Here is a 26,571-nt window from a genome sequence, read left to right on the forward strand (position 1 = left end):
TCCATGGTAACCCCCTGTCAGTCATCTAGTGTATATAAAAAGCAATGGTGACAAGCGTCGATGACCCATCATTGGAGAGCACCATCCCTCCCTCAAAAGAAAATCAGAGCAGAGAAGATATCAAACTCCCTGTCCGGTACCTATCATTTAGCAGTTCCCATGAACTGAGACACAGCAGTTCAGATACAGACAAATGGAGAGAGACTTTCTAAAAGACAATTCTGGGAATGTTGCATTGTATTGCTTCATTGTTAGACACAGTCAAGAAGATTCATGCTATCCCCTTATGATTATTGTTGGTCCTCTGTACAGTCCAGGCCTGAGTAGCAAGGGATGGATCAGGGAGATAACTGTCTCAGAGGCCCTCTGCTGGTTACTGTAACTAACCACACCCTCCTCTACCTCCAATGGGGGTCAGGTGTTGGTGGTGTAACCAGACAGTGTTGTTGCTGGGCAGACACTCCTGACATGGTTACAGTCACACACCCCAAACAAAAAGCATGACTTGTCATTTTGGTTGTAGTTGCCTTGACACACCAGAGTGATCATCTTCACTTGGCCTGCCTGTTTATTTGGGTCAATGCAGGCTATCCACATTGGGATTAGTGCAGTGATCTGATGCTGTGAAACCTGACCCTATAATCTCACCAGAGTACAGGCCCCCACCCAGATGGTAAAATGATTCTCTGTAATATTCCTCCAATTTATTTAATCTCCAACATTCACCTTTTGTGGCATAGTCATATCCATTAGTTCAAGCACAAACAAAATAATATAGAAAAGAGATTCAAAGGTGGCATAAATCATTCATTTCCAGGCACCAATACCTGTGGGATCAATTAATACTGCAAAACAAAGCTAAAGACTGGCCCTATCAACACTCTCTTATAGTACTGTAGAACAGAACACTACTGATCTCACTGTAATCCCACTCAAGGGAGACATAGCAACATGAACATGAGGCATAGAGACCGGTGGGTTTAATTAAAATAATATTTTATTATTCCTCATCATTTATCAGAGCTTCAGCTTTGGCACTTATCTTTCTAACATTGTATAATAAATATTTATTTCATTACCTTTGCAGGCATAGATACAAAACATTCAACGACGGTATTCCTCTAAACGACTCCGCTAAGGCCAAATTGTACTTTTTCTTACCAATATAGGCCTGTGTTCTAGTAACGATATGAAAATAGTAAGACAATCAAGACCATGAAAAGCATTAAATGATTAACATTAATAATAAACATGTTTATCAAGATTATCTGTGCAAATATTGTTACCTCAGTTTGAAATGTGTAAGACATTTAAGAATGACAAGCATTATTATAAGGACAAAGTACATTAATAGTAAAATAAATGTATGAATCATTCCCATCATAAAAAGTATGAAAACAAAAACGTACAAAGAAAATGGACAATTGAAAATCTGATGATCAAACGTGCACGGATTAGTACTGCATAACATGCTTCATGGTAGCACAAATGTAAGGTGTCACTGGATCTGATAAAAGCCTATGATGCATTACCAAACCCATAACTGAAGCGCAGAGATTTTCCTGGTCAGCCCACATTGTAAGGGGAAACTCAGGGCTAATACCTATGCCATATTGAGGGCCAATCAGGTATCTATACAGTCACTATTCTGATGTGTGGTAATATCCACAACCTGTGTTTGTTACTCTAAGATAGGGTTTCTGAAACTATGGGTCGGGACCCAAAGTGGGCCCTGGGTAATGTGAGGTGGGTTGCGAGTTATGAGAATACATCAATAAAATCAGACACTATTCTTAATTTGGGTCATTAGAGGATGAATTGGGTTACGGGAGGACGGTCAATTTCTCAACTGGATCTCAAGCTGAGAAAAGTTAAACAACCCTGCTCTAAGACTATCTACTATGTTTTCAAATGGGTGACAATGCTCAGGTCATAGTAAAGACACATGGCAGTGACTAAGTAAATGTGTGTGTGTGGTGTGCAGGTCAAATACTCTGATGTCCATCATGAAAACAGTGCTCACTACAAGATCCTATAAGGCAAGATGACACCTCATGATGTAAAAGTCCTATACGTCTATTTATGAGGCGTTGGGTGTTATAAGATGGTGGCCTCCACTACGATGTCCGGGTCCTCAATGTCTTTTTTGCTCTGGACCATTCTCAGCTCCAACTGAGCAGGGTTGGGTCTCTTACCAGGGCCAGCCATCTCTGATGGAGAGGAGGAGAGATGTTATAGTGGAATATACACTAAACAAAAATATAAAACGCAACATGTAAAAAGAGTTGGTCCCATGAGATAAAATAAAAAAATCCCAAAAATGTTTCATACGCACAAAAAGCTCTCAAATGTTGAGCACAAATTTGTTTACATCCCTGTTAGTGAGCATTTTTCCTTTGCCAAGATAATCCATCGAACCTGACAGGTGTGCCATATCAAGAAGCTGATTAAAAAGCATGATCATTACACAGGTGCTACTTGTGCTGGGGACAATAAAAGGCCACAAAATGTTGTAGTTGTGTCATAACACAATGTCACAGATGTCTTAAGTTTTGGGGGAGTGTGCAATTGGCATGCGGACTGCAGGAATGTCCACCAGAGCTGTTGCCAGAGAATGTAATTAATTTCTCTACCATAAGCCACCTTTGTTGTTTTGGAGAATTTGGCAGTACGTCCAACCAGCCTCACAACTGCAGACCACGTGTAACCACGCCAGCTCAGGACCTCCACATCCAGCTTCTTCACCTGCGGGATTGTCTGAGACCAGCCACTCGGACAGCTGATGAAACTCGGGGTTTGCACAAACGAAGGATTTCTGCACAAACTGTCAGAAACCGTCTCAGGGAAGCTCATCTGTGTGCTCGTCGTCCTTACCAGGGTCTTGACCTGACTGCAGTTCAGTGTCATAACCGACTTCAGTGGGCAAATGCTCTCCTTCAATGGCCACGGGGGCGGCAGGTAGCCTGGCGGGTAGGAGCGTTGGGCCAGTAACCGAAAGGTTGCTGGATCGAATCCCCGAGCTGGCAAGGTAAAAATATGTCATTCTGCCCCTCGGCAAGGCAGTTACCCACAGTTCCCTGGGCACCGATGACGTGGGAACTGATGACATGGATGTCGATTAAGGCAGCACCCCCACCTCTCTGATTCAGAGGGGTTGGGTTAAATGCGGAAGGCACATTTCAGTTGAATGCATTCAGTTGTACAACTGACGAGGAATCCCCCTTTCCCTTTTCACTGGCACGCTGGAGAAGTAAGATCGTCACGGATGTATCCCAGTTCAACTGTACCGGGCAGATGGCAGACGGCGTGTATGGCGTCGTGTGGGCGAGCGGTTTGCTGACGTTGTGAACGGAGTGCCCCATGATGGCGGTGGGGCTATGGTATGGGCAGGCATAAGCTATGGACAACGAACACAATTGCATTTTATCAATGTCATGCCATTCGTCCGCCGCCATCACCTCATGTTTCAGCATGACAATGCACAGCCCCATGTCGAAAGGAACTGTACACAATTCCTGAAAGCTGTAAATGTCCCAGTTCTTCACTGGCCTGCATACTCACCAGACATGTCACCTATTGAGCACGTTTGGGTTGCTCTGGATTGACGTGTACAACAGTGTGTTCCAGTTCCTGCCAATATCCAGAAACTTTGCACAGCCATTGAAGAGGAGTGGGACAACATTCCAAAGGCCACAATCAAAACAGCCTGATCAACTATGTGAAGGATATGTCGTGCTACATGAGGCAAATGGTGGTCACACCAGATACTGACTGGTTTTCTGATCCATGCCCCTACTTTTTTTAAGGTATCTGTGACCAACAGATGCAAATCTGTATTCGCAGTCATGTGAAATCCATAGATCAGGGCCTGATTTAATTTATTTCAATTGACCGATTTCCTTATGATCTGGAACTCAGTAAAATCTTCGAAATTGTTGCGTTTGTTGTGTAGATTAGACAGTCATACAAACAGGCAAGTAGAGCCTTGTATATGATCTCACCGTTGGCATAGGTGATGGTCCTCTTGATAACATGGTGCAGGACTGAGACAGTCTTCTCACAGGCAGCCTAAGAGAGACAAGTATGTTAGAAAAGATAGACTAGTCCATGGATCAAACCACATTGATTACATTATTAAGGATAATGTAGCTTGGTTGTTATCTCTGCACTGATATACCCAGTCCCCTGTATTACTGACCTTCAGGTCATTAAAGCAAAACAGAGGACACCATTGTGTTCGTGAGAGTCTCATCTTTCCAAAGAGAGGTCATAATATTTTCTATGCCAAGCCGTTCGGACACTACAGATGATTTTGTGAGAAGACCGTTTTTTTGGGATGTCTCGTAGTCTGACAAACACCAATCCAGCTCTATCACCTTTCACCGCAGATGCAGAAGGGCGACATAGGCGGATTGACACCAATCCAATGCAATAATAACTTCTCCATCTTAAAACTGACATTTTTACGTTGTGGAGTTTGATATGCTCATAGAGAACGCTAAGCTCCTCTGCCGTCAGCACTTGCCCTTTCCAATGAGCATAACCTTGGAAACAAGAGAGGTTAAGGGTCAGAGGTGAGGGATCACCTTAAGAGAAAGCATACTCAACTTTACTCAACTGATTGATCGGTCTGCCGATGCCTGCTATTATCCTGAATAAAAAGTTCCAACAACAAAGGGGGTGTTGTTTATTGAGGGAAGAGTGTGGACTGGTAAGTTGGCCAGATGTTTTTTTAAAGGAATTCCAGAGGCAGATTTGGTTGCTGAGGTAATTATAGAAACACTGATCTCTCAGTAATCAATCAATATAGTCTGTCTGTGATCAGTTCTTATGACCAGCAGCAGGCAACGTGAAGTCAGCAAGCAGTTATTTAGGTTTGGATTTGGTCGATTTTTGGGAGCGATAAAGAAGCTGAGAGACAATCAAACATGCTGACAGAGGAAGACTGATTACAATCTCCATTGTTAGACATTCAGTTACCTGCATTAATCATTCACTAGCATCTCTCCCTCTGACATTGGGCTGAGGACATAGCAGCTCATTGAAGAAAACAAGCCATTCACAACTGAGCAAGAAACAGGCCCAGCAACGATTCTAATCTCTAAACAATTCTAATAAACCTCCTGCTGGGGGTATTACTGACCTTTAGGTCATTGGGGTGGTGGTGACTCCAGGCCAGCAGCATGGCAGTGAACAGGTCCCCCGTGCCCACAAAGACTGCATCCACCTTGGGCATCTCAATACGAATCTTCCGGGAGGACTTGCTCCCATCTGGCCTAACTGAGGAAAGGACACAGTGTCAGTATGAGTCTTACCTTTTAACATGTTGGCAAGTTAAACTTTCACCCTCCCTCCCAGCCCTTGCCTTACCCATTTTCTGGCTCCCAAGGGCCACCAGGAACTGGTCCCCATGAGGAGAGGCCAGGTCTGTGCTGGTGAGGACCACCGTATCAGGACCCATCTGATGGAGCAGCTCCATCACCTGAGAGGGCAAGAAGCCTTCATTATAAGTCAAGATTAAAACCATCATCATGTGTATTAGCTCTATAATGGACAATGGGACCCACGTCAAGAGCGTCTTTTTCTGTGCTGATCGTCCTCCCCGTCAGCAGCCTAAGAGACACACGCAGAGAGGTTACAGTACAGGCACAGAGGTGCTAGACATACTTGCACACATGGCGAATGTAATTCCACATTAGTCCAGAGGGTGTATTTTGCAGGCAAATCAAGTCAAGCTGTGTGTGATTCTGAATGCATAAACCAGGGCACAGTTCCCTTAAAGTGTTGGGGAAAGCTTTGGTCTGCTGCTTTATGAATAAAACATAAGGGAAGAAAGAGTTTGTGACCTATAAGAGTTATTATAAACTGGGTGCTTTGAGCCCTGAATGCTGATTGGCTGAAAGTCATGGTATATCAGACCGCATACCATGGGCATGACAAAAAAAAAAAGTATATTTACTGGTCTACTTACGTTGGACACCAGTTTATAACAGCAATAAGGCCCCTCGTGGGACTTGTGGGATATGGCCAATATACCACGGCTAAGGACTGTATCCAGGGCTGTATCCAGGTACTCCACATTGAGTCGTGCATAAGAACAGCCCTTAGCCGTGGTATATGGGCCATATACCACACCACCTCGGGCCTTATTGCTTCACTTTACAAAGGGCTAAGAACAGCAAATAGGTTTTTCTCTGAGGTAGTAATACTGTAGTAAGCATTCATGGTCTCATTACTGTAACAGCTATATTATGACATATTGTGCAGCACTTAGCAACTTAATACATGTAAACCGATGTATCCTAGTAGCCACTGTACTCACTCTGCCTCAAACTGGTCAAGTGTGAGGATATCAGCCACTGTACTCACTCTGCCTCAAACTGGTCAAGTGTGAGGATATCAGCCACTGTACTCACTCTGCCTCAAACTGGTCGGGTGTGAGGATATCAGCCACTGTACTCACTCTGCCTCAAACTGGTCGGGTGTGAGGATATCAGCCACTGTACTCACTCTGCCTCAAACTGGTCGGGTGTGAGGATATCAGCCACTGTACTCACTCTGCCTCAAACTGGTCGGGTGTGAGGATATCAGCCACTGTACTCACTCTGCCTCAAACTGGTCGGGTGTGAGGATATCAGCCACTGTACTCACTCTGCCTCAAACTGGTCGGGTGTGAGGATATCAGCCACTGTACTCACTCTGCCTCAAACTGGTCGGGTGTGAGGATATCAGCCACTGTACTCACTCTGCCTCAAACTGGTCGGGTGTGAGGATATCAGCCACTGTACTCACTCTGCCTCAAACTGGTCGGGTGTGAGGATATCAGCCACTGTACTCACTCTGCCTCAAACTGGTCGGGTGTGAGGATATCAGCCACTGTACTCACTCTGCCTCAAACTGGTCGGGTGTGAGGATATCAGCCACTGTACTCACTCTGCCTCAAACTGGTCGGGTGTGAGGATATCAGCCACTGTACTCACTCTGCCTCAAACTGGTCGGGTGTGAGGATATCAGCCACTGTACTCACTCTGCCTCAAACTGGTCGGGTGTGAGGATATCAGCCACTGTACTCACTCTGCCTCAAACTGGTCGGGTGTGAGGATATCAGCCACTGTACTCACTCTGCCTCAAACTGGTTGGGTGTGAGGATATCAGCCACTGCTACGACTTTGTCTCTGTAAACAGGCAGTATATTCTCAGGGACATACTGGAAAAGAAGAGGGTAGAATGTTCATGAGTGGTTTGAACAGGACTATAATAATAATAATAATAATAAGAAGAATGGACTATACACATGGATAAATCTATAATAAAAGGGCTATAAAAGCATGGATACTAACCATAGAGCCTTGGTCTCCCATCACTGGATCACACACTGATAACACAAAGAAAGAAAATATGGAATACACTCACACCCAAGCGCTACATCCATCCACAACCTTGCTGAGCATAGCTACAGTGTATGGGATACACATCTGTGTGGCAATAGTTACTCACCATATACCAGTTTGGGATTCAACCTCTTCAGCTCTTGAACAATGTCCACCACTGTCTCTAAGAAAGATGTGTCCCTGGTGTACCCTTGGGGAGGAAGAGATCTCTGAATTACGCAAAGGTCACTTCGAAAGTCACAAACCTCATGTGTAAACTTAATAAATAAACGTATTCCAAACTTTACAGAGCATAGGTTAACCCAAAAGAGTCTAAACTGGGCGATTAGGAATTTTAAGATCCCTTGAAGTAACAAAAAAATGAATAATAATAGTAATAATTTATTATTTGATGACAAATTATATTTGTCCTTACTGCATCTCATTCCATAATTATGGGCATTAATATGGAGTTGGTCCCCCCTTTGCTGCTATAACAGCCTCCACTCTTCTGGGAAGGCTTTCCACTAGATGTTGGAACATTGCTGCGGGGACTTGCTTCCATTGAGGCATGAGTATTAGTGAGGTTGGGCACTGATGTTGGGCGGTTAGGACCAGCTCAGTCAGCGATCCAATTCATCCCTAAGGTGTTTGATGGGGTTGAGTTTAGGGCTCTGTGCAGACCAGTCAAGTTCTTCCACACCGATCTTGACAAACCATTTCTGTATGGACCTCGCTTTGTGCACGGGGGCATTGTCATGCTGAAACAGGAAAGCCACAAAATCATCTAGAACGTCATTGTATGCTGTAGCGTTAAGATATCCCGTCACTGGAACTAAAGGGGCCTAGCCTGAACCATGAAAAACAGCCCCAGACCATTATTCCTCCTCCAACTAACTTTACAGTTGGCACTATGCATTGGGGCAGGTAGAGTTGTCCTGGCAGCCGCCAAACTCAGATTAGTCCGTCGGACTGCCAGATTGTGAAGCATGATTCATCACTCCATTGAACGCGTTTCCACTGCTCCAGATTCCAATGGCAGCGAGCTTTACTCCACTCTAGCCAATGCTTGATATTGTACATGGTGATCTTAGGTTTGTGTGCGGCTGCTTGGCCATGGAAACCCATTTCATGAAGCTCTCAACGAACAGTTATTGTGCTTCCAGAGGCAGTTTGGAACTCTGTAGTGAGTGTTCCAACCAAGGACAGATTACTTTTACCCTGCTTCAACACTCGCCGGTCCTGTTCAGTGAGCTTTTGTGGCCTGCCACTTCGCGGCTGAGCCGTTGTTGCTCGTAGACGTTTCCACTTCACAATAACAGCCCTTACAGTTGACCAGGGCAGCTCTAGCAAGCCTGAAATTTGGTGAACTGACTTGTTCGAAAGGTGGCATCCTATGACGGTGCCACATTGAAAGTCACTGAGCTCTTCAGTAAGGCCATTCTACTGCCAATGTTTGTCTATGGACATTGCATGGCTGTGTGCTCGATTTTATACACCTGTCGGCAAACGGGTGTGTCAGATATAGTCAAATCCACTAATTTGATGGAGGGATGTCCACATACTTTTGTATAGCGTATTAGCCCATAGAAAATAAATAAATAATATACTTGTTGGCAATCACAGAGGTCAGACGTTTCTTGTAGTTGGCCACCAGGTTTGCACACATCTCAGGAGGGATTTTGTCCCACTCCTCTTTGCAGATCTTCTCCAAGTCATTAAGGTTTCGAGGCTGACGTTTGGCAACTCGAACCTTCAGCTCCCTCCACAGATTTTCTATGGGATTAAGGTCTGGAGACTGGCTAGGCCACTCCAGGACCTTAATGTGCTTCTTCTTGAGCCACTCCTTTGTTGCCTTGGCCGTGTGTTTTGGGTCATTGTCATGCTGGAATACCCATCCACGACCCATTTTCAATGCCCTGGCTGAGGGAAGGAGGTTCTCACCCAAGATTTGACGGTACATGGCCCCGTCCATCGTTCCTTTGATGCAGTGAAGTTGTCCTGTCCCCTTAGCAGAAAAAGACCCCCAAAGCATAATGTTTCCACCTCCATGTTTGACGGTGGGGATTGTGTTCTTGGGGTCATAGGAAGCCTTCCTCCTTCTCCAAACACGGCGAGTTGAGTTGATGCCAAAGAGCTCCATTTTGGTCTCATCTGACCACAACACTTTCACCCAGTTGTCCTCTGAATCATTCAGATGTTCATTGGCAAACTTCAGACGGGCAAGTATATGTGCTTTCTTGAGCAGGGGGACCTTGCGGATTTCAGTCCTTCACGGCGTAGTGTGTTACCAATTGTTTTCTTGGTGACTATGGTCCCAGCTGCCTTGAGATCATTCGACAAGATCCTCCCGTGTAGTTCTGGGCTGATTCCTCACCGTTTTCATGATCATTGCAACTCCACGAGGTGAGATCTTGCATGAAGCCCCAGGCCAAGGGAGATTGACAGTTCTTTTGTGCTTCTTCCATTTGCGAATAATCGCACCAACTGTTGTCACCTTCTCACCAAGCTGCTTGGAGATGGTCTTGTAGCCCATTCCAGCCTTGTGTAGGTCTACAATCTTGTCCCTGACATCCTTGGAGAGCTCTTTGGTCTTGGCCATGGTGGAGAGTTTGGAATCAGATTGATTGATTGCTTCTGTGGACAGGTGTCTTTTATTCAGGTAACAAGCTGAGATTAGGAGCACTCCCTTTAAGAGTGTGCTCCTAATCTCAGCTTGTTACCTGTATAAAAGACACCTGGGAGCCAGAAATCTTTCTGATTGAGAGGGGGTCAAATACCCATTTCCCTCATTAAAATGCAAATCAATTTATAACATGTGTTTTTCAGGATTTTTGTTTTGTTTTTCTGTCTCTCACTGTTCAAATAAACCTACCATTAAAATTATAGATTGATCATTTCTTTGTCAGTGGGCAAATGTACAAAATCAGCAGGGGATCAAATACTTTCCCCCCCCTCACTATCTATCTAACCACTTATTTTTTGGCACTAAACAGTCTAAGCCCTGTCTAACCCGGGAGAGGGGGGGGGGGGGGGTTCTACTAAACTATATGGAATTGTATTATGAAGTATCAAAATATTTGATGAACATTTTTATTTGGCCTTAGGGCTATTAGCCCATACAAACACATTGAATAACAGAAGTGTCTGTCCTATATCTGAGAGTTATAAGAAAGATTAGGATTAGTAATTTTGACATGTATTTAACCCCTTATATTTGGTACTAAACAGTCTCCATTTATTTTTTGAACTGGCACCAGGGGACCATCAGACGAATCTTGTGAGGCCTGTGGGCGTACTAGAGCAAAACAATGTGTTCGTGAGTCTCATCTTTGCACAGAGGGGTCATATTAAATGTATAGCCCAAACTCTTCGTACCCTACAGACAGAAGTTGGCAGATCGGCTGTACCGACTTCAGATGAGTCCCAAGACGCTTGTGGGCATCAGAGCAAAATGGAGAACACCATCATATTCGTGAGAGAGGGGTCATAATATTTTCTGGGCCAAACCGTTCAGATGCTACAGATGACTTTGTGAAAAGACCAGTTTTCGGGATGTCTCATGGTCTGACAAACACCGCTCTAGCTCTGTCACCTTTCATCGCAGATGCGGAAGGTCAACATAGGCGGATGTGGTGGATTGAGATGCATCCAATGCAACAAAAAAAAAAAAAACACAGATCGCCATCTTAAAAGCAACATTTTTATGGGGATTTTTTGTATTATACTAATTTGATTTCCGCGGGGGTGCGGCCATCGACCTTAGGGGGTTAAAGATCAACACAGCCATAACAATCCTACATACTATCCTAGAAATGTTATAAAAAAATGGATTAAAATGGCAGAATCCATATTGCCAATAGAAAGTCTCACCCGTGAGGATGTAGTCATAATGGTTGACGTTGTTGAGTTTGATACCCTCATAGAGAACGTTCAGCTCCTCTGCCGTCAGCACTTGCCCTTTCCAATGAGCATAACCTTGGAAACAAGCGAGGTTAAGGGTCAGAGGTGAGGGATCACCTTAAGACATAAAGCATACTCAACTTTACTCAACAGATTGATCGGTCTGCCGATGCCTGCTATTATCCTGAATAAAAAGTTCCAACAACAAAGGGGGCTGTTGTTTATGGAGGGAGAGTGTGGACTGGTAAGTTGGCCAGATGTTTTTTTTTAAGGAATTTCAGAGGCAGATTTGGTTGCTGAGGTAATTATAGAAACACTGATCTCTCAGTCATCAATCAATATAGTCTGTCTGTGATCAGTTCTTATGACCAGCAGCAGGCAACGTGAAGTCAGCAAGCAGTTATTTAGGTTTGGATTTGGTCGATTTTTGGGAGAGATAAAGAAGCTGAGAGACAATCAAACATGCTGACAGAGGAAGACTGATTACAATCTCCATTGTTAGACATTCAGTTACCTGCATTAATCATTCACTAGCATCTCTCCCTCTGACATTGGGCTGAGGACATAGCAGCTCATTGAAGAAAACAAGCCATTCACAACTGAGCAAGAAACAGGCCCAGCAACGATTCTAATCTCTAAACAATTTTAATAAACCTCCTGCTGGGGCAAAAAATAATACAGTCCCGGGTTTCAAAGTTCAAACGTCTAAGGAATGTGTTTATTCACTTTAACCCTGAACATGAGTTTAACACATTTAATGGAAATGATAGTTAATCATGAGCAGGGGCTAGGACTTAAACAGTTGGTCAGTCATTTGTATTTATTAGGGTTCCCCATTAAATGCTGCCAAGGCAGCTACATCACATAAAATATAAAACATTACATCATATAATATTATTACACCACTATATATCTACAATACAACATGAAACTCCAAGAAAAGGCTGCACTTACACCATTACCCAAATCATTTGTTGATGGCAATGAGTGATTTGCACACAAAATAATCTAGGTTTGAGCACAGACCTTATTGAGGCCAAAGTGAAGTGTTTGGGCTACAAAATGTCTGTCTTCTTTTATCCCACATTATCACTCTCCCTCCTTACAGTCACTCCTTCCTTGTCCTCCCCAACACCTTTCTGTTAGTCTTCCCTGTAGGTAGTGAACTCACTGACACATTCAGGTTTCACTTCAGCCAGATAACTTTACCAGATTACTCTATAAAACATTAAACAGACAGGAGAGCAACTCACTGAACTATCAAATTAGATACTAACTACACTGTACACAAGATAACAAATATGGTGACCACAAGCTAGGCCTATTTGGTTGAATCATGAAGAGACATTCCAGGATTAAGAATGCATGAGGGGAAAAATAAAATGTTTCAACCAGGACACACACAGGCTTCCCACTGAGTTTAGTGGAGGCCCCCTTGGCCCAGAACCAAGAACAGAGAGATAAGGGGGACTTGTGGGGTGAAAGGGAAAAGTAGAGGAACAACAGGGCTCCTTCTATAGTTTGTTCCATTAAACAGATTGGGCTGAGGGCTGTAGGCCTAACTTGACATTGATCTTCTCACCATCAAAGGATTCACTGTAGAACATTTAGTCCTTTCATCAACTACCAAGCCCCATATTGGGAGGTCAAGTCATGATTTAAGATAATGTAGCCTACTAATAGTTGAAATGCAACCATCCCAGATGTGATGGCGGACTCTCTGTCACGGATGCCATGGTTGCCCTTAGTTTGAAGATGTAATCTGGAGACAGGTGTTTTATACAACAGCCTTCGGTGTGTTCTCTTTTCGACTCAGTCTGCATATTTGCAATCAAACGCCAGAATGTTCTCCATTTCCTGAGCTATCATACTCTAATTCCACTGATTTCAAAACTCGGTCCTCCAGAAAGTGGAGAGCAACACTTATACAGTTCTACTATGTGATATCTTTTAAAAGAAAAATTAGCATTAGAAAGGATTACCTACACATACTGACCAGCTCATGTTATAGACAGAAGCATGCTACATGGCAGACCAATCCGAACTCATCTCTCGGCATGTCCAGCCCACTTATTTTTTCAGCCAATCATGGCTAGCGGGAAGGTTGCTTTTCTTTTTCCGTGGCTAGTCTCGTAATTTAACCATTTTTATTTGTATTTACATATGGCATACAAGTTTGTTATTAATAAGGCACATTAAAGTTCACATGTTCCAGAAGGCATTTTGATAAAAAAAATTAAGTTTACATTCAAAGGGTAGTGACGGGTGACATACGCATAGTTTCCTGAAACGAGTCACAAATACACTATACCATTCAAGATAGGGAATGTTGTCAAATAAATCATATTCAACGTTCTATTCATAGTATTTATAAATAAATAAAAGACAGCATTAGGATCAAGGATAATTATTGAAATAATAAATCTTCAAATATAAGGAACAGGAAAACAAAAATACTTAAAAGCCTGAAATGAGGTAGGAATCAGCATGGTTGGGATAAAAACAGCAAACAGAAGACAGAAGGCACAGTATGTGGGTATATTGTGAAGGAAGGTGGGGTGTGTGTTTGTGTTTGGAAAAGTCTGGAGTTAAGTGAGTGAAAAAATAAAATGGTTGCAAATGCCAGAGCCCATGTGTGTCTGCGAGCAGGAGTTGTGACAGAGAGAGCTTTCAATTTTGTGCAGATATGGGATATACATTTTAAAATAGATTATAAATAAAGTTTTTTTTATTTGTCTTATCATGATGGAGCGGTCCCCAACCCTGTACCCTAGTCGCCCACCTGAGCGACCCACACACAAAGGAGAAATCCTTATCTGTTTTATAGGCCTACTGCAAGTATATGCAGCCAAGACAGAACGATAAACTCTGTCAGAGACCCACTAAAGCAGCACTTACCCCTCAAGAGTCTGAGCCTGCCTGGCAGGGTTGGTACAACAAAGCCAAAGCCCCCTGATGGGTGAGCATAATAAGGAATTTCTCAAAGCTGCTAATGAGAACCTTGATGACCTTGTACCTAGCAGGTGGGGATTCCGGTGTGGTGCCCCCACCCAGGTAGTGGCAGTGCAGGCAACTCTAGCTGCAGTAACCCATGGGGAGTGGGTCACACTCGGACAATCAGAGAAGGGGAAAATTCTTATGTCCCTGGTGGCACAAAATAATCATAAGGTCTGACTGCTCAGAGAGGCTTGGGAAAATGGTCACAACGGGGGACTGGTGTGTGTGTGAGCGCCATCAGCTAGAACTTCAGATTGATTAATCAAATCTCACCATTCTAGCATGCCTTCTCAAACAACTACAACTGTATATGCATTCGCACATCAAGTCTTCTCTTGAATTGGGCTCGGGATGGAACAACTGTTGAACATCCGAGCTTGCGGTTGTTTGTGGGGGAAGGGCAGGGAATGTGTGTATCCCACATCTGTTGCTATGGGGTAATGATGTTTTGTTTGCCGAAATAATATTTGCTTGCCAAATGTAATTTGTCATGCCAATCCTGGTTATAGGTAACAATCTTTTGTATGAACTGCCAACATTATGACGCATATTATTAGTTCATTGTGGAAATAAAATATGCAAGATTTTTTTACACAGACACACACACACAGAGTACCAGTCAAACGTTTGGATACAGCTACTCATTCAAGGGTTTTTCTTAAATTTGTATTTTTACTATTTTCTACATTGTAGAATAATAGTAAAGACATCAAAACTATGAAATAACACATATGTAGTAACCCCCCCCCCAAAAAAGAGTTAAATAAATCAAAATATATTGAGATGAGATTCTTCAAAGTAGCCACCCTTTGCCTTGATGACAGCGTTGCACACTCTTGGCATTCTCTCAACCATCTTCACCTAGAATGTTTTTCCAACCGTCTTGAAGGAGGTCCCACATATGCTGAGCACTTGTTGGTTGTTTTTCCTTCACTCTGCGGTCCAACTCATTCCAAACCATCTTAATTGGGTTGAGGTCGGGTGATTGTGGAGGACAAGTTATCTGATGCAGCACTCCATCACGCTCCTTATTGGTCAAATAGCCCTTACACAGCCTTGAGGTGTGTTGGGTCATTGTGCTGTTGAAAAACAAATGATAGTCCAACTAAGCACAAACCAGATGGGATGGCGTATCGCTGCAGAATGCTGTGGTAGCCATGCTGCTTAAGTGTGCCTTGAATTCTAAATACATCACAGACAGTGCCACCAGCAAAGCACCCCCATCATCATCACACCTCCTCCTCCTCCTCGCTTCACGGTGGGAACCACACATGCGGAGGATAATCCGTTCACCTACTCTGCATCTCACAAAAACACGACGGTTGGAACCAAAAATCTCAAATTTGGACTCATCAGACCAAAGGACAGATTTCCACCGGTCTAATGTGCATTGCTCGTGTTTCTTGGCCCAAGCAAGTCTCTTCTTATTGGTGTCCTTTGTAGTGGTTTCTGTGCAGAAATTCAACCATGAAGGCCTGATTCACACAGTCTCCTCTGAACAGTTGATGTCGAGATGTGATTGCAGCATTTATTTGGGCTGCAATCTGACATGAAGTTAACTCTAATGAACTTATCCTCCGCAGCAGAGGTGAGTCTGCGTCTTCCTTTCCTGTGGCGGTCCTCATGAGAGCCAGTTTCAGCATAGCGCTTGATGGTTTTTGCAACTACACTTGATGAAACTTTCAAAATTCTTGAAATGTTCCAGATTGACTGACCTTCATGTCTTAAAGTAATGATGGACTGTCGTTTCTCTTCACTTATTTGAGCTGTTCTTGCCATAATATGGACTTGGTCTTTTACCAAATAGGGCTACATTCTGTATACCACCCCTACCTTGTCACAACACAACTGACTGGCTCATACGCATTAAGAAGGAAAGAAATTCCACAAATTAACAAGGCACACCTGTTGATTGCAATGCATTCCATGTGACTACCTCATGAAGCTGGTTGAGAGAATGCCATGAGTGTGCAAAGCTGTCATCGAGGCAAAGGGTGGCTACTGTAAGATTATTTCGAAGATAAATACACAACGCAGAAGACGAGAGGTCAATTGAGTACTAACGATCAATGGAAATAGTGTTTTTTCTGTAATATCAATGGGTCAGAGACATAACTCATAGCAAGTTCTCATTGGTCCAAATTGTTTATACATAGAACCTGAAATAGGATAGTTATTTGGCCATTGGCCCAGTTTTATTGCAAGGAATTCTAATTGGTCAACCACAGGCTAAGGCTGGGTTATGAAACTACATCATGTCCCTTTGTTCTGTGGATAGAATCACAGGAAAGAATCACTGAGGACAGGGGAGCATGAACATCTACCATCTACCTCCCGCATGATTTGTTCTCTTTGAATAAACATATTTTCCGCCCCCTGCTTTGGGGTCTGTGTTATTGGAGAATAACATCAACTGCTATCACTACTTTGAAGAATCTAAAATATATTTGGATTTGTGTAACACTTTTGGATTCAATAATTATTTTTCTAAATATCTACACACAAGACTCCACAATGACAAAGAAAAACCTTACTTACATAGGTATTCCGACCCTTTGCTATGAGACTCGAAGTTGAGCGCAGGTGCATTCGGTTTCCATTGATCATCCTTGAGATGCTTCTACAACTTGATTGAAGTCCACCTGTGGTGAATTCAACTGATTGGACATGATTTGGAAAGGCACACACCTGTCTATATAAAGGTTCCACAGTTGACAGTGCATGTCAGAGCAAATACCAAGCCATGAGGTCGAAGGAATTGTCTGTAGAACTCCGAGACAGGATTGTGTTGAGGAACAGATCTTGGGAAGGGTACCAAAACATTTCTGCAGGATTGAAGGTCCCCAAGAACACAGTGGCCTCCATCATTCTTAAATAGAAGAAGTTTGGAACCACCAAGACTCCTAGATCTGGCCGCCTGGCCAAACTGAGAAATCGGGGGAGAAGGACCTTGGTCAGGGATGTGACCAAGAGCTCCAGAGTACCTCTTGAAATGAACTTTCCAGAAGTACAACCAACTCTGCAGCACTCCACTAATCAGGCCTTAATGGTAGAGTGGCCAGACAGATGCCAATCCTCAGTAAAAGGCACATTACAGCCCGCTTGGAGTTTGCCAAAAGGCACCTAAAGGACTCTCAGACCATGAGAAACAAGATTCTCTGGTCTGATGAAACCAAGATATAGCTCTTTGGCCCGGAATGCCAAGCGTCACATCTGGAGGAAACCTGGCACCATCCCTACGGTGAAGCATGGAGGTGGCAGCATCATGCTGTGGTGATGTTTTTCAGCAGCAGGGACTGGGAGACTAGTCAGGTTTGAGGGAGAGCTGAACGGAGCAAAGTACAGAGAGATCCTTGATGAAAACCTGCGCCGGAGCACTCAGGACCTCAGACTGGGTCGAAGGTTCACCTTCCAACAGGACAACAACCCTAAGCACACAGCCAAGACAATGCAGGAGGGGCTTTGGGACAAGTCCTTGAGTGGCTCAGCCAGATGCTGGATTTGAACCCAGTCAAACATCTCTAGATAGACCTACAAATAGATTGGGCTGAGGGCTGTAGGCCTAACTTGATATTGATCTTAACTTCTCACCATCAAAGGATTCATGGCAACAAACAAAAAAAACTCTTTCATCCACTACCAAGCCCCATATTGGGAGGTCAAGTCATGATCTAAAATAGATCATGTAGCCAACTAGAAGTTAAAATGCAACCACCCCAGGGTTCAATCTCTGAGTGAATGGCATGTACTCTATGAACCCATTACTGAACTGTTCAGTATCTCCCTTCTTTCTGTACAGTTAATAGATTATCAATCATTAACTGTAGGACTATCTCCAACACCTTACTGGATTTAATGTAAGTGCAATTGCTCAGATAGAAAAGTACTTTCTCTGAGTTCATGTAATGCAAAGTTGAAAGAGCGATTGTTTAGACTGCAGGGTAATATACGAGTTCACTGCCTCATCATTTCACTCCAAACATTCAGTCTTTCATGACTTAACTTTGGAAAAATTGTTTTGGGAATTGCACTAGTTAGAGACAAAAACACATTTTGAATAAGCACAAAACGCTCAATTCTTCTCTCCGAGTGAACACTGTTTTACTTTACAACAAATGGGTGGACATCCTCAAATTGGAGGGAGACGTTAAAAAAAAAGGGCTCACCAAAAATGTAGAGGGTGAGGCTAGTGCTACACACTGTGGTTACTAAATACAGTCACTGGAATCTTGAATGTGGGCTGAGACAGGGGTTGGCCGAGATGATATTGACTACTGATATGGGCCAAAAAGAATCCCACAACCAGGGATACATTCCATAAGTGACTCGTTTAAGGAAACTAGGCATATACAGGATAGTCTTTTTTGGGGGGCAGAAATGCCTTCTGGAACATGTGAACTTTGCCAGTCACATTTTGTTAAAGGTCCCCAACAGTTTGCTGCAGCTAGCAACTGGAACGAGCTGCAACAAACACTCAAACTGAACAGTTTTATCTCAATCTCTTCATTCAAAGACTCAATCATGGACACTTACTGACGGTTGTGGCTGTTTTAGAACAGTTTCAACTGTTCTGCCTGCGGCTATGGAACCCTGACCTGTTCACCGGACGTGCTTGTTGCACCCTCGACAACTACTATGATTATTATTATTTGACCATGCTGGTCATTTATGAACATTTTAACATTTTAACATTTTGACCATGTTCTGTTTTAATATCCACCCTGCACAGCCAGAAGAGGACTGGCCACCCCTCATAGCCTGGTTCCTCTCTAGGTTTCTTCCTAGGTTTTTGGCCTTTCTAGGGAGTTTTTCCTAGGGAGTTTTTCCTAGCCACCGTGCTTCTTTCACATGCTTTGCTTGCTGTTTGGGGTTTTAGGCTGGGTTTCTGTACAGCACTTTGAGAATATCAGCTGATGTACGAAGGGCTATATAAAAATAAATTTGATTTGATTTGATTTGATTTTACGTGATGTATTGTTGTCTCTACCTTCTTGCCCTTTGTGCTGTTGTCTGTGCCCAATAATGTTTGTACCATGTTTTGTGCTGCTACCAAGTTGTGTTGCTACCATGTTGTTGTCATGTTGTGTTGCTACCATGCTGTGTTGTCATGTGTTGCTGTCTTGCTATGTCGCTGTCTTGGGTCTCTCTGTATGTAGTGATGTATTGTCCCTCTTGTCGTGATGTGTGTTCTGTCCTATATTTATATTTTATTTTTAATCCCAGCCCCCGTCCCTGCAGAAGACCTTTTGCCTTTTGGTAGCCCGACATTGTAAATATGAATTTATTCTTAACTGACTTGCCTAGTTAAATAAAATAATGTGTCTTAATAACAAACTTGTATGCCATATGAAAATACAAATAAAACAAATTAAATGACGATTCTACTTGGTTTAGCCATGGAAAAAGACAAGAACCTTCCCGCTAGCCATGATTGGCTGAAATGAGTGGGCTGGACATGCCAAGAGATGAGTTCGGATTGGTCTGCCATGTAGCATGCTTCTGTCTATAACAAAAGCTGCGCTGTATGTGTAAGTAATCCTTTGTTGCTTTTTTGAGAGATATCACAAAGAACTGAAAAACATTTTTTTAATGCTCTCCACTTTCTGGAGGACAGAGTTTTGAAATCAGTGGAATGCCCAATGGAAGCAGAGTATAAAAGGGATGGAGAATTCATGTGTTTGTTTGCAAATATGCAGGAGTTGAAAAGAGAACTCACAGAAGGCTGTTGTATAAAACACCCGTCTCCAGATTACATCTTCAAACTAAGGGCAAACATGGCATCCGTGACAGAGAGGGAGAAGCATCCATCTAGAGTCTAGCTAGCTACATTTTCAGATATTATAGGTTTAAAATTGTCAAATGTCCTTTTCATTGCAAGTTAAAGCGTACTGTTAGCTAACTAGCTAATGTTACGTGTAGGATCTGTGTAGTAATATTATTTGTATCTCAGACCCATTTGTATTGCTAGTTATATCCTAATGTTAGATAGCTAACATTGAACATGGTTGGTTAGTTTTAGCTACCTGTAGATTCATGCAGGGTAATAATATTATGAGTTGGGATTATGGTTCACTGTTTAGCTAGCTACATGTGTAAACAAAAGACTCCATTATGCAAGTAACCATTTCAATAGAATGTTTATGACGTCACTGTACTGTTTACACCTTCTATATCCTGTGCATGTGAAAAATAAACTTTAATTTTATTTGATATAGTGTGCGTTTACCAGAGACGGTAATGTGAAGAATAACATGATCGTCACCAAAGTGAAATTAGGATACACCGTTAGGCCAACGAGACAATGCCCTGCTTTTATTTTGTCACACTCATAACCGTAAACTATTTTCTGGAATTAGCTCGCCATTAACATGTAAATAATGATCTTGTTGTGAGTTTATTTTCTTGTAATAATGAATACAAATGATCTAAAGTGAAGACGTCAGCAATATGGTATGACCATTGTTTGAACTGGCTAGCCAGCTAACGTAACAAGCTAGAAACTAACCAAAAAAATAGTTTAGAAAGATGCTTTTAGTTGCCTGGTTTGCTAGATTGACATGTACTAAATTCATTTTTAAACGGATTGGTTTATTGGTGTTAAAATACACCAGATATGCTATTTTGAACCACCAGGCTGCTGATGTCATGCAGCCTGTCGTTTGAGTGTTTATACTTTTCTACTGTCGTCCGACAATGATCATGATGTCACTGTGACAACTGTTTACAGACATATCGATAGTCGTAGTATTAAATCAGTCTTTAGTCTTGAAATCTTTGGTTGTTTACTACACTACCTTACTCACGCTGTTTAGCACATGGCCTCACATGTGAATCCTTAAAGAGATGGGTGGGGCTAAGGCTTAAGAGGGTGTGAACGATGCTGAACGAGTGTAGACAAAGAAGAGCTCTCCAGTAGGTGTACCAAAACATTCAAGGGCCATTTTCTCAAAGTGGGGTTTATCATCTTTCAAAGCAGAATTACTTTCGTTGTTCCTCAACTGTAGTCTATGATGTACCATTTTCTACCTCTGAGTCTCTACTTTTATCCAATATAAAAAAACACAATTTCGAATGTTGCTACATAAGACCAAATGGTGTGGGATAGGATTTAATTTGATTCTTGATAACATTTTCTTCTAGTGTACTTCTTATACATAGCCTGTTTACCAGCTGTTTCTGTCAAATGTTATATTGAAAAACGAGCACGGAGTTACTGCCCTGCACGCACCTGTGTGATTGGAGAATTGCACTGAGTTGATGGAGTCCACTTCGAACCCAAGCACCTGTGAGGGGAGACAAGCAGATCATAACAATGCTTGCAAATATTACATCACTTTCGTGGGTTTATGACATATCTTTCTTCATGAACACACACAATCAAATTAAACGGCCTGCTACTCGGGCCCAGGAACTAGAATATGCATATTATTAGTAGATCTGGATAGAAAACACTCTGAAGTTTATAAAACTGTTTGAATGATGTCTGTGAGTATAACAGAACACATACGGCAGACAAAAACCTGAGAAAAATCTAACCAGGAAGTGGGAAATCTGGAGCTTGTAGTCTTTTCAAGTCATTGCCTATCCAACACACAGTGACTTAGGGTTCATTTTGCCCTTCCTAAGGCTTCCACTAGATGTCAACAGTCTTTAGAACCTAGTTTCAGGCTTTTGCAGTGAACAGAGAGTGAACAAGAAGGCCGGGGAGTTGGTGACTCAGGGAAGGACATGAGTTCATTGGCACGGTTTCACGTGATGAGGTAGCTGTGTTCCAAAATGTTTTTCAAGACATTGGAATCGTCCGGTTGGAATATTATTGAAGTTTTATGTTAAAAAGGCCCTAAAGATTGATGCTATACAATGTTTGACATGTTTCAACGAACGTAAATATAACTTTCTTTTTTTTTTTTACTTTTCGTCGTGAATATTTGGGCGCGCTTCCTACATTTGGAGTAGCTTACTGAATGCGCAAAAAACAAGGAGGTATTTGGACATAAATGATGGACTTTATCAAACAACAATTATTGTGGACCTGGGAATCCTGGAAGTGCCTTCTGATGAAGATCAAAGGTAAGTGAATATTTATAATGCTATTTATGATTTTAGATGACTCCAAAATGGCGGATATCTGTATTGCCTAGTGTATGTTTCTGAGCGCCGTACTCAGATTATTGCAAAGTGTGCTTTCCCCGTGAAGCTTTTTTGAAATCTGTCACAGCGGTTGCATAAAGGAGATGATTATCTAAAATTCTTTGAATAACAGTTTCATATTTTATCAACGTTTATGATGAGTATTTTTGTAAATTGTTGTGCTGATTCATCGGCAGTATTGGAGGCAAAATATTTTCTGAACATCATGCGCCAATGTAAAATGCTGTTTTTGGATATAAATATGAACTTTATCGAACAAAACATACATGTATTGTCTAACAATGAGTCCTAGGAGTGTCATCTGATGAAGATCAGCTAAAAGTAAGCACTAACCTTTGACGAATTTCTGGTATTTGTGATCCCTCTCCTGCTTGGAAAATGGCTGTGGTTTTTCTTATGTTGTACCTGTCCTAACATAATCTAACTTTATGATTTCGCCGTAAAGCCTTTGAAATCGGACAATATGGTTACATTAAGGAGAAGTGTACCTTTAAAATGGTGTAACATAGTCGTATGTTTGTGAACTTTGAATTATGACATTTTGTTGATTTGAATTTGGCGCTCTGATTTTTCACTGACTGTTGAATAGTGTGAACCGTGGGTGCCCAAAAGAGGTTAAAATATCAAAACAAACTCGCAACCATTTACATTAATTTGGGGACAGGTCGAAAAGCATTAAACATGTTTGGCAATTTAGCATCCACTTGCTTGCTAATTTGTCCTATTTAGCTAGCTTGCTGTTGCTAGCTAATTTGTCCTGGGATATAAACATTGAGTTGTTATTTTACCTGAAATGCACAAGGTCCTCTACTCCGACAATTAATCCACACATAAAACGACCAACCGAATCATTTCTAGTCATCTTTGAACTTATATGGTGATTGCATTTAAACTTTCATAGTATTACCACTACCACTGGCAAAACAGTTCGTCTTTCAATCACCCACGTGGGTATAACCAATGAGGAGATGGTACGTGGGTACCTGCTTCTATAAACCAATGAGAAGATGGGAGAGGCAGGACTTTCAGCGCGATCTGCGAAATAGGAACGACTTCTATTTTAGCCCGTGGCAACGCAGACGCTCGTTGGTGCAACAATTGAGTAACATGGTTTCTAAATTTATTTTGCGACGTGTCCGGTCTGGTCAGCATGTAACTCTGTGTTGTATGTGTCGAACTGCTTTTGCTTTATCTTGACCAGGTCGCAGTTGTAAATCAGAACTTGTTCTCAACTGGCCTACCTGGTTAAATAAAGGTGAAATATATATATATATATATTTATTTTTTTATCCTCTGGCAAGTATAGGCTACACTATTGTTATTCTGAATGACTATTCCGAATTTCTCCAACCTCTTCTATTCGCTAAATACACTACAGGTTACTGTACGCCCATGTAAATTTAGCTAATTCTGCTAATCTAACCAGTTTTGCGAATCTTTCCTAACCCTTGGATACTGTATCTCCTCTTTCTCAGCATGTAGCCAGGCCACTCGTTCAGAGTTGTCGAACGTGCATACATTGCAAACCCCCAGCAAGTAACGTAAACATATTCATTTCTTACCTGCAATGGAAATGTTGCCGATTTATTCCCGACGTATCCCCTGACAACATGACTCTGAATAGATAACACACGACACTCCATTTCAAGGATGTAGTTAAAAATGAAGCTACGAGGGCTGTGGAATAAGATGTGTTCCGTGTACGAGCTAACGAGGCTCACTAAGCAAACAATCCTGTAGACTACACGAGCGTATGCGAAAACTCCACTGTATTATTCAACTGTAGACTACAATAAGGACACGACACAGCATTGGCGATTCAAGAAGACTGACTGGCTGCAATATTGCAGGCAACTTTATGGACACCTAAGAAAAGTCACCGGCGCCTTAAAGTGGATAATGATTTAAGTTTCTAGTACAAATAAATGATTCACACAAACTATTCCAATGTAAACTGACATGCATCCTGATTCAATCATATGTTACATAGGGTCGGAGTCAAACACATTATAATTGAAAGGCAGGGATACAGAAGTGTGGTCCTTTGAACTAGAGTTGCGAAATTCATTTATATTGCAAGCTGTTGCTACTGCCACTGGCTGTCAGCAGCGGTCAGCATAACATACACTGTACATTCAGTATTGCTACTTCTCTGATTATAACATAACATGATGAAAATAAGAAAGAGCTTAATGGTTGTCATTGTCTATCATCAGCAATTATTGTAGCTAATATTTAAAATTAAAAGAATGATCACTGTGTTTTTTATTATCAATCAACAATTCACTTGTCTGAATGATATTTCTATGTCAGACGTTGTCTGTTCAAGAACGCAGCTCACACACATATGTCAGTCTCATAAAGATGAAGACAAGAGGGTCCAAGAGTTTTCCCTTGTTTTATCTCAATGATCAGTCTCACTTTTTACAGACTGAGGGTCTACACAAGAAACGTCCTGTTTCACCACCAGTCTTGAATCTGGTCTTAGAGACTAAATGATCAGCCTAAATGCAACGAATCACACTCTCTGTGTGTCTCTGACTGCAGGCCAGCTTAGACCAGTGGTTATGCCTGATATTCAATCTCAGTGACACTGATACTGTAGTGTACGCTTACGCATGTCAGGTGGGCAGAGTGATATAACCTGTCTGGTGGGCAGAGTGATATAACATGTCTGGTGGGCAGAGTGATATAACATATCTGGTGGGAAGAGTGATATAACATATCTGGTGGGCAGAGTGATATAACCTGTCTGGTGGGAAGAGTGATATAACATGTCTGGTGGGCAGAGAATGATGCATGATATAACATGTCTGGTGGGCAGAGAATGATGAGTGATATAACATGTCTGGTGGGCAGAGAATGATGAGTGATATAACATGTCTGGTGGGCAGAGAATGATGAGTGATATAACATGTCTGGTGGGCAGAGAATGATGCATGATATAACATGTCTGGTGGGCAGAGAATGATGATGAGCGATATAACACATCTGGTGAGCAGAGAATGATGAGTGATATAACATGTCTGGTGGGCAGAGTGATATAACATGTCTGGTGGGCAGAGAATGATGAGTGATATAACATGTCTGGTGGGCAGAGAATGATGAGCGATATAACATGTCTGGTGGGCAGAGAATGATGAGTGATATAACATGTCTGGTGAGCAGAGAATGATGAGTGATATAACATGTCTGGTGGGCAGAGAATGATGAGTGATATAACATGTCTGGTGGGCAGAGAATGATGAGTGATATAACATGTCTGGTGGGCAGAGAATGATGAGTGATATAACATGTCTGGTGAGCAGAGAATGATGAGTGATATAACATGTCTGGTGGGCAGAGAATGATGAGTGATATAACATGTCTGGTGGGCAGAGAATGATGAGTGATATAACATGTCTGGTGGGCAGAGAATGATGAGTGATATAACATGTCTAGTGGGCAGAGAATGATGATGAGTGATATAACCCACCTTTGTATTCTTTTGATCTGATAAAGCATGCATCTTCCCTGTCAGAGGCAATATTGTAGTTTATTATGTATATACAGTGGCTTACGGAAGTATTCACCCCCTTGGCACTTTTCATATTTTGTTGCCTTACAACCTGGAATTAAAATAGATTTTTTGGGGGTTTGTATCATTTGATTTACACAACATGCCTACCACTTTGAAGATACAAAATATTTTTTATTGTGAAATACAGCTGCAAGTCTCTTGGGGTATGTCTCTATAAGCTTGGCAGATCTAGCCACTGGGAATTTTGCCCATTCTTCAAGGCAAAACTGCTCCAGCTCCTTCAAGTTGGATGGGTTCCGCTGGTGTACAGCAATCTTTAAGTCATACCACAGATTCTCAATTGGATTGAGGTCTGGGCTTTGACTAGACCATTCCAAGAAATGTAAATGTTTCCCCTTAAACCACCTGGCTACCCCTTCCAACATCTCAGCACCCCCTGCAGCAACTTGCCCATGGACAGATACTCCAATCTCCGCTGTGGAGCTTTGCAGCTCCTTCAGGGTTATATTTGGTCTCTTTGCTGCCTCTCTTATTAATGCCCTCCTTGTCTGGTCCATGAGTTTTGGTGGGCGGCCCTTTCTCGGCAGGTTTATTGTGGTGCCATATTCTTTCCATTTTTTAATAATCGAT

At 42.2% G+C, this 26,571-nt stretch overlaps 1 protein-coding gene across 1 annotated transcript; it reads right to left on the minus strand.

The window, feature by feature from the left end:
* Positions 1–979: 979 nt before the first annotated feature.
* Positions 980–24,287, minus strand: LOC106582439 (pyridoxal kinase). The gene is made up of 11 exons (XM_014165552.3): positions 23,984–24,287; positions 21,499–21,553; positions 11,244–11,348; positions 7,498–7,581; positions 7,341–7,375; positions 7,122–7,207; positions 5,568–5,613; positions 5,371–5,482; positions 5,144–5,280; positions 4,002–4,068; positions 980–2,210 (listed from the first exon to the last, which is right to left on the minus strand). Exons 1-11 carry the CDS (start codon positions 24,062–24,064, stop codon positions 2,098–2,100), a joined length of 921 nt encoding a protein of 306 aa, XP_014021027.1. The 5' UTR covers positions 24,065–24,287; the 3' UTR covers positions 980–2,097.
* Between the last annotated feature and the right edge of the window lie 2,284 nt (positions 24,288–26,571).

Source organism: Salmo salar, chromosome 21, assembly GCF_965601325.2.
Source record: "Salmo salar chromosome 21, fSalSal1, whole genome shotgun sequence".
Lineage (NCBI taxonomy): Eukaryota > Metazoa > Chordata > Actinopteri > Salmoniformes > Salmonidae > Salmo > Salmo salar.

Excerpts from the sequence above, each read along its gene's own strand:
- LOC106582439 (XM_014165552.3), bottom strand. The coding sequence starts at position 24,064 with ATGGAGTGTCGTGTGTTATCTATTCAGAGTCATGTTGTCAGGGGATAC. Across the intron at positions 4,069-5,143 it reads ACCACCCCAATGACCTAAAG|GCTGCCTGTGAGAAGACTGT; the intron begins GTCAGTAATACC and ends TGTCTCTCTTAG. Across the intron at positions 2,211-4,001 it reads GACCATCACCTATGCCAACG|AGATGGCTGGCCCTGGTAAG; the intron begins GTGAGATCATAT and ends CCTCTCCATCAG.